At 56.3% G+C, this 8,419-nt stretch overlaps 1 protein-coding gene across 7 annotated transcripts in view; it reads left to right on the plus strand.

Annotated features, from left to right (window-relative positions):
* The window catches only part of Tns2 (tensin 2), a 17,888-nt gene that overhangs the window by 6,834 nt on the left and 2,635 nt on the right, over positions 1 to 8,419 (plus strand). For 4 of the 7 annotated variants that reach the window (XM_031356587.1, XM_031356601.1, XM_031356593.1 and 1 more), the window contains exons 4-23: positions 567 to 605; positions 912 to 950; positions 1,113 to 1,162; positions 1,395 to 1,566; positions 1,781 to 1,831; positions 2,133 to 2,255; positions 2,343 to 2,407; positions 3,211 to 3,294; positions 3,677 to 3,789; positions 3,871 to 3,931; positions 4,084 to 4,159; positions 4,674 to 4,803; positions 4,889 to 4,954; positions 5,022 to 5,159; positions 5,241 to 6,461; positions 6,570 to 6,717; positions 6,808 to 7,373; positions 7,477 to 7,566; positions 7,854 to 7,979; positions 8,184 to 8,276. In XM_031356587.1, coding sequence (XP_031212447.1) covers positions 567 to 605; positions 912 to 950; positions 1,113 to 1,162; positions 1,395 to 1,566; positions 1,781 to 1,831; positions 2,133 to 2,255; positions 2,343 to 2,407; positions 3,211 to 3,294; positions 3,677 to 3,789; positions 3,871 to 3,931; positions 4,084 to 4,159; positions 4,674 to 4,803; positions 4,889 to 4,954; positions 5,022 to 5,159; positions 5,241 to 6,461; positions 6,570 to 6,717; positions 6,808 to 7,373; positions 7,477 to 7,566; positions 7,854 to 7,979; positions 8,184 to 8,276 — 3,451 coding nt within the window. The remainder of the gene's footprint in view (positions 1 to 566; positions 606 to 911; positions 951 to 1,112; positions 1,163 to 1,394; positions 1,567 to 1,780; positions 1,832 to 2,132; positions 2,256 to 2,342; positions 2,408 to 3,210; positions 3,295 to 3,676; positions 3,790 to 3,870; positions 3,932 to 4,083; positions 4,160 to 4,673; positions 4,804 to 4,888; positions 4,955 to 5,021; positions 5,160 to 5,240; positions 6,462 to 6,569; positions 6,718 to 6,807; positions 7,374 to 7,476; positions 7,567 to 7,853; positions 7,980 to 8,183; positions 8,277 to 8,419) is intronic. The other 3 variants (XM_031356607.1, XM_031356622.1, XM_031356613.1) reach the window with 1 other exon arrangement.

Raw genomic sequence — 8,419 nt, forward strand, 5'->3', positions numbered from 1 at the left:
GAGAGGGAGCAAGATTTCAGAGACCAGGCACCCGGATGGGCAGTGCCTTCCCTCTGAGGAAGGGTCCCAGGATGCCTTAGTTGGTCTTATCCTGGGTAGTGAAGGCGAGCCTGTTCGGGTTATACCCTGTAGGTGGTACCCACTGTCCACTGAGAACCTAAGGCAGCCTGCATCTCTGTGGAATGTTCCTGGTCCTCCATTAGTGCAGGGGGTAGTCCCAGGGCCTCAAGCTAGCTTGGGGGAGCTATGTGTCCATGGGTGGGGTCTCAACGGTGAAAGAGGCTAGTGTCCACCCCTGGCCATTGCCTGGCTGGCTGGCTCTATATATAACTCCTGTCCTGCAGCTGGATGAATGGGGGTCTGTGTGGGCAGGGGGCTGAGAGCCAAGAGCAACAATCAGGGGGCCCGAGGGGTGGGAGATGGAGAGGCAGAAGCAAGGCTCCCTTAAATAGAGGAACCTCAGCTAGAGCCTGTGTTCATCAGGTGACAGCCCCTGCACCTTCCTGCTGAGGCTGGGCACCCCTTTTCACCAACCAGCACAGCCTTTAACTCCCACCTCTTTCCAGGTGACTTCATCCTGTCAGGCCTTGCCCCCTGCGGAGCTGGTGAGTGTGCTCTAGGATGGGGCAGGGAAGGCAAGGAACCTGCCTAGTATCCTAGGGTCTGGTGGTCTCAGAGAGGGTCTCCAAAAGTTATGTAGAACTGAATGCTGTGGTTATTGGTCAGTTATCCTCAACAGATGACTGTCGGAGCCCTTCGTAGTTATAGTCTTCTAGGGCTTGTTGGGGGGCTCGAGTCCGGTCCCCACGGAGTGGGCACTGACATGCGCTCCCACCCCGCCCCTCAGGTCCAGACTGGTCCCTGCCCCTACCCTAACCACTCCCATTTCCTCCCTCACCTCCTTTCTCTAGCGGAGAAACACAGCCCCAGTGCGGCGCATAGAACACCTGGTAAGGGATGCTAGGAGCCTGAGCGGGGAGGGGCATGTGGAGTAGCTCTATGAGTAGGGACCTACATTTCCAGAAGACCACGGTTTGTAGAACTTTTGACCGGGGAAGCCTAGAAGCAATGCATCCAAAGAGATGTCGACATAACGGTTTCTCATCCACCAGGGGTCCACTAAGTCTCTGAACCACTCAAAGCAACGCAATACTCTACCCAGGTGAGTGAGTGAGGACGCCCGACAACCCCATGTGGGCACTTTCCACTAGACCCCACTCAGCTTATGGCAGTGGCCCGCAATAAAACACCCCCAAGACAGTGCTCCTCTCCCGACCATCCACCCTAAGGACCTAATAGCTAGCCCAGCGCTCCCCAGGATCCTTACCATCATACTAGCCCCCCGGGGTGCCACGTTTCTCTGTTCCCTAAATCAGCTATGTGGCCTCCCCCAGGAGCTTCAGCCTGGATCCGCTCATGGAGCGTCGCTGGGACTTGGACCTCACCTATGTAACAGAGCGGATCTTGGCCGCAGCTTTTCCTGCACGACCAGACGAGCAGCGACACCGAGGCCACTTGCGAGAGCTAGCCCATGTGCTGCAATCCAAGCACAGAGACAAATACCTGGTGAGGAGCGGGGCGAGGCTACTGTTTCCCTATCAATACCTGAGATGGGGCTGGCAAGGGGGCGGTGTTAGCATGCTGGGGCGGGGCGGGGCCGGAGCTCAGCCAGGCTGGTAGCTGGCGGAGGATTCAGCTCCAGCAGTTCGCAATTTTAGAGCAAGATGCTCATTGAGGGAGCACCTTCAGCACCCTCATCTAACTCTGCCCTTTATTTCAGCTCTTCAACCTTTCAGAGAAACGGCATGACCTGACCCGCCTGAACCCCAAGGTAAGAGGGAAATGGTCTGTCTGCCCTTTACACTGAGCCAACCTTGTGAAAATATTTGCTTGGTATTAGTAGTAGGAATTGACATCCACCTTTCTCATACCAATTAAGATACAGGGTATCAGCCCAGAGTATGGCAGAAAAAGGTGTCCAAGCTATTGTGGACTACTACTAAGTGCCCACTTTGCCTCCAGGCCCCTGCATTGTATCCATATCCTCCTCCCCGATGTTCCTGTCACACACACACACACACACACACACACACACACTACAAATGCAGAGTTGTACCCTTGTACTTCTACAGGTGCAGGACTTTGGCTGGCCTGAACTACATGCTCCACCTCTGGACAAGTTGTGTTCCATCTGCAAAGCCATGGAGACGTGGCTCAGTGCTGACCCTCAGCATGTGGTAGTGCTGTACTGCAAGGTGAGCTGGGACCTTGGGGTCACAGAACTAGGCCAATCTCAGCCTCAAAGTCGCAGGTTCCCCCAGCTCTGCCTCTTTATCTCTTAGGGGAGCAAAGGCAAGCTTGGGGTCATTGTCTCTGCCTATATGCACTACAGCAAGATCTCTGCAGGGTGAGTTGTCCTGCCTCTGTGGCCCTTCCTCATCTGGCCCTGTCTGAGCTTTTCTCTCTTTAGTCAGATTATAAACTTGGTGGGGTACTGCCTCTCTCCACTAGTGGGCCACACCACACTAGCACTCCACAACAGAGCAGCTGGGCTAGATTCTTAGGGCCGTCAGCAAGGTGCCATAGAGTAGCTTAAAATGATATAACTCACTTGTCTTACAGTTTTAAGACGTTGAAAGTCCAAAGCCAAGTGTCAGTGGGGCCACACTGTCTCTGGGACTCTAGGCAGACTCCTTCCTTGCCTCTTTCCAGCTTCTGGTGGTGCCTGACAGTTCTTGGCAGTTCTTGGCTGGCAGCGGCATCCCTTCAATCTCTGCCTCCGTCATCACATGGTGTTCTCTTTGTGCGTCTGTTTCTGTCTGTCCTCTTCTAAGGACCAATCACCCTAATTAAGGACCCACCTTGCTCCTGTATGATCTCATCTTAACCTATCTAACCACATCTTCAAAGACCCTATTTCTAAATAAGGTCACATTTGAGGTACATTTCTCTGGGAAAGGGACACAGTTCAACCCATCAGGTTGTCTAACTGCCCCCTTTTACAAGTGAGGAAAGCCAGGTTCAGGGGACAGCTACCCGAGGCCCAACAACTGGGAAACTGACTATGCTGTAGGGCCTCTGGCTCTCCTCACCAGCACTGGGAGTTCCTCTGTACAGAGGGAATCTCATAGTTCCTCCTTCCCTGGGGTTTAGGCATGGGAAGCCAGAATGGGACTGTCCCAAATCCCCAACCTGCCTTGTTCTTCCCAGGGCAGACCAGGCGCTGGCAACTCTCACCATGAGGAAATTCTGCGAGGACAAGGTAGCCACGGAACTGCAGCCCTCCCAGCGCCGGTGAGCACCCCAGTGGGGAAGGGCTGAGTCTCCTGCTCAGGCAGCAAACCTGAATCCCACAGTACATGGGAGCCAAGCCAGGCCCTGTGCCAAGTCCCGGGAAGTCAGAACAAACAAGGTCAGGCTCTCGTGGCACTTATATGCTAGTAGAGTGGAAGGCAAGAAGCCATGTGTAAACAGACTAGATCGTTCTGGCTAACGATAAGGTCTGTGAAGAGAATAAAGCAGAGGCTTGTAAGAAAGACTCCACAGGGTGAGCAGGGCTTGCTTCCTTGAAGCGTAAGGTTAGAAGAGCATTCTAGTTCTCCCAAGAGCTGCCGAGTTGGTGTGAGGCGCCCTCTAGAGGAAGACGCTGATGTTTTCTTGGCCCTTCCCCCACCAGCTATGTCGGCTATTTCAGTGGGCTGCTGTCTGGCTCCATCAGAATGAACAGCAGCCCTCTATTCCTGCACTACGTGTTTGTTCCCGTGCTGCCAGCCTTTGAGCCCAACACAGGTGAGTTCCCCCAGGGATGTATTCCGTGGGGATAGCCACCTCCTACCCTACACCCCTCATGGCCTCTTTCCACCCCTCCAGGCTTCCAGCCCTTCCTCAAGATCTACCAGTCTATGCAGCTGGTGTACACATCTGGAGTCTAGTGAGTGTCCTGCTCCCAGGCCCTGACATCTGCCTGTTTACTAGCCTCCTCAGGCCTAGCCTTCTGCTCCAGCCAGAGAGGCTGAGTATGTCTAGCTACCTCGGTGCCCTCCCTGGATGCTTCTGACTACTCTGCCTTCTCTCTACCCAAAGCCGCATCACAGGTCCAGGGCCCCAGCAGCTTTGTATCAGCCTGGAGCCAGCCCTTCTCCTCAAAGGCGACGTCATGGTGAGGGGGGCGTTGTAACACTGCGGGGGATCCTGAGGATGCGGACTGCAATGGGGTGGGAGGCTTCTAGCCATATAGTCAACTGACAAGGCGTACGTCTTAGTTAGGGTTTTACTGCTGTGAACAGACATCATGACCAAGGCAGCTCTTATAAGGACAACATTTAATTGGGGCTGACTTACAGGTTCAGAGGTTCAGTCCATTACCATCAAGGCTGGAGCATCTGAAGGCTGCTAGTGGAAGACTCCCTTCCAGGCAGCTAGGAGGAGGGTCTTAAAGCCCACACCCACAGTGACACACCTACTCCAACAAGGCCACACCTCCAAATAGTGCCACTCCCTGGGCCAAGCAGATACAAACTATTGGAGGGCCAAAAGGGAACTCTACCCATGCTATCCTAAGAGAGTTCATGATGAGGTTGGGGCATGGCAGAAGCAGTGGCCCAGGTGGCCCTTGGGGCAAAGGTATAAGTAGGGCAAAGCAGATGTGATGCCAGCCTCCTACCCTCCTTCAGGTAACCTGCTACCACAAAGGTGGCCAGGGGACAGACCGGAACCTCGTGTTCCGAGTGCAGTTCCACACGTGCACCATCCACGGGCCACAGCTCACCTTCCCAAAGGACCAGCTAGATGAAGCCTGGGCTGGTGAGTCAGAGGCCAGTGAAGTGTAAGGTGGGTAGGGAAGGGAAAGCCAGTGGGGCATGGCTCCTCACCTCCACCACCTCCACAGATGAGCGGTTCCCTTTCCAAGCCTCTGTGGAGTTTGTCTTCTCCTCCAGCCCTGAGAAGGTCAAAGGTAAGAGTGGGAGCTGGAGGGGCGGGATGTTGAAGGTGCTAGGGGGAGGGGATCCCCTACTCCTCAGTACCCCGGTGGGTACTTTCCACAGGCACCACCCCACGGAACGATCCCTCTGTCTCAGTGGATTACAACACGACAGAGCCCGCTGTGCGCTGGGACTCCTATGAAAACTTCAACCAGCACCATGAGGACAGCGTGGACGGTGTGTGGGATGGTGGGGCAGGTGGGAGTTGTGTGGCTGAGTGTCAGCACTGTCCCCACTTACAAATTCTTCTCCGCTCAGGCTCCTTGGCCCACACAAGGGGACCCCTGGATGGCAGTCCTTATGCCCAGGTGCAGCGGGGAGAGCGGGTTCCCCGCCAGACACCACCAGCACCTTCTCCAGAGCTTCCCCCACCCCCGATGCTCTCTGTCAGCAGCGATTCCGGACACTCATCCACACTCACCACAGAACACACAGCAGAATCCCCCGGCCGGCCGCCCCCAACTGCTGCTGAAAGACAAGAGCTGGATCGTCTGCTGGGAGGCTGCGGAGTAGCCAGTGCGGGCCGTGGTGCTGGGCGAGAGACCGCCATCCTAGATGATGAAGAGCAGCCTTCTGTGGGTGGAGGCCTGCACCTTGGGATGTATGCAGGCCACAGGCCTGGCCTTAGTCGCCACTGCTCCTGCCGTCAGGGCTTCCGGGAGCCCTGTGGGGCCCCCAATGGGGGCTACTATCGGCCTGAGGGAACCCTAGAGAGACGACGACCACCCTATGGGGGCTACGAGGGACACCCCCAGGGCTACAGAGAAACCTCTGTGGAGAAGAGGCGCCTCTGTAGGTCACTGTCAGAAGGGCCATACCCCTATGCACCTGAGCTGGGCAAACCCACCAATGGGGACTTTGGCTACCGCCCAGCAGCCTACCGGGAGGTGGTGATCCTGGAGGACCCTGGGGTGCCTGCTTTATGCTCGTGCCCCGCCTGTGAGGAGAAGCTGGCACTGCCCACAGCAGCCCTGTATGGACTGCGACTAGAGAGGGAGGCAGCAGAGGGGTGGTCCGGTGAGGTAGGCAAACCTCTTCTGCACCCAGTGAGGCCTGGACACCCATTGCCTCTGCTGGTGCCTGCCTGTGGGCATCATCATGCCCCAATGCCTGACTATGGCTGCCTGAAGCCACCCAAGGTGGGCGAAGAAGGGCATGAGGGCTGCTCCTATGCCCTGTGCCCCGAAGGCAGGTATGGGCATCCGGGGTACCCTGCCCTGGTAACCTATGGCTATGGAGGAGCAGTTCCCAGCTACTGCCCAGCATATGGCCGGGCACCTCACAGTTGTGGATCCCCAAGTGAAGGCAGAGGGTACCCCAGCCCTGGTGCCCACTCACCACGGGCTGGTTCTGTGTCTCCGGGAAGTCCACCCTACTTGCAGTCCAGGAAGCTGGGTTATGAGATTCCTTCGGAGGATGGGAGAGACAAGTACCCACTTACTGGGCACCTGGCCTCAACAGGACCCTTGGCTTCTACAGGTGAGGACCCTCGAGTGGGAATGTCCAGGGGGATGCCATGGGTAGGAAGGAGCTGAGCCAGACAGAAAAACAGGCTCCCATTCACAGAGATCTTCTCTCCTGTCTCAGAGTCACCTGAACCAACCTGGAGGGATGGCTCCAGTGGACACAGCACGCTGCCTCGGTCTCCCCGAGATGTCCAGTGCAGTGCCTCTTCAGAGCTGTCTGGTCCCTCCACGCCCTTGCACACCAGCAGCCCAGTTCAGGGCAAGGAAAGGTACACAAAAGGCCAAGGCTACTTGGGCATGTTGTATGGGTGTCAAGAGCCCAAAGCAGGGGCTGTCTGATCACCTGCCTTTTCCTGCAGCACCCGACGGCAAGATACCACCAGGTCTCCCTCCTTGGCATCCACTCAGAGACTGGGTCCTGGTGAGGCATTGCCCTCTGTTGTACAGGGAGTCACTGAAAAGACTCCCGAGCTGTTGACAAGCAGCAGACCTGAGCCACTGGACCCTAGCCCCTTCTCCCAGACCTCTGCGCCCAGCTCACCCAATGGCTGGCCTCAGGAAAGGAGCCCAGGGGGCCACACCAACAGTGCCAGTCCTCGGAGCCCCGTGCCAACCACCCTGCCCGGACTCCGCCATGCCCCGTGGCAGGGCCCTCGGGGCCCCTCAGATAGCCCAGATGGCTCTCCTCTTACTCCCGTGCCTACCCAGATGCCCTGGCTTGTGGGCAGCCCAGAACCACCCCAGAGCTCACCCACCCCTGCCTTCCCCCTGGCTACCTCCTATGATGCCAATGGTCCCACTCAGCCTCCACTTCCTGAAAAACGACACCTGCCCGGGTCTGGGCAACAGCCATCGCCACCAGCCAAAAGCACCAATCAAAATGTCACCTTTGCATCTCCTCTCCCAGATGTCACCCAGCCCCCAGGTATAAGGGTCTAGGAGGGTTGAGTATCCTTTAAAGAACCTCAATTTCCAGAGAGAGACCATGGGGAGCCCTGGAGTCTGAACTCAATCCCTCCCTCTTTTAGAGCACCCTTTACAAGAGAACCAAAGCAATGTCAAGTTTGTCCAGGATACATCAAAGTTCTGGTACAAGCCACACCTTTCCCGAGACCAAGGTAAGAAGCCAGAAAATGTCGTAGGCTCATCCCAGTTTACCTCTCAGGCCTGTCTTGGCTGTAAATCCACCATCCTGGTAGGGCCTTTGGTTCCCTCTGTCTCTGCTCTTCCCTGGGTTACTCACCAATAGAGATTCTAAGTTTTGGCCTCAGACTAAATATTGTTCCTCCCATGACCCAAGGCCCCAGACTCCCACCATCCCCACAGCTGTCAGAGTGAGAGACTTGGGAACCTGCTAGTGGGACTGTGTGGGGCTGACAGCCATCTCTAAACTTCTGCCCTGCAGCCATTGCCCTGCTTAAAGACAAGGATCCTGGGGCCTTCCTGATCAGAGACAGCCATTCATTCCAAGGAGCCTATGGACTAGCCCTCAAGGTGGCCACACCCCCACCCAGTGCCCAGCCCTGGAAAGGTACAGAACTCTCAAGCTGGAGGTGCAGATGTGGAGATGGGAGAATTTGCAGGACCAGGGTAGTGGGAGTGAGGAGGTGCACAGGACATTTCCATGTAGGGAAGGGTTGAGGCAAGCCTGCTGCTTCTTCAGAAAGAGTCCTGTGGGGAAGAAACAGATCCTGGAATCCCATAAAGCTTTACTTTCACCCCTCGCTCCTCTCAGGGGACCCCTCAGAACAGCTGGTCCGCCATTTCCTCATTGAGACTGGGCCCAAAGGCGTGAAGATCAAGGGTTGTCCCACTGAGCCCTATTTTGGTGAGAAGCAAGAGTCTGAGAGGGTTCCAGGGGGGTTGGTTGAAGGAGAGGCCTCGAGCCGGGTAGTGGTGGCGAATGTCTTTAATCCCAGCACTTGGGAGGCAGAGGCAGGCGGATTTCTGAGTTCGAGGCTAGCCTGGTCT

The sequence above is a fragment of the Mastomys coucha genome, unplaced genomic scaffold (assembly GCF_008632895.1).
Source record: "Mastomys coucha isolate ucsf_1 unplaced genomic scaffold, UCSF_Mcou_1 pScaffold11, whole genome shotgun sequence".
Lineage (NCBI taxonomy): Eukaryota > Metazoa > Chordata > Mammalia > Rodentia > Muridae > Mastomys > Mastomys coucha.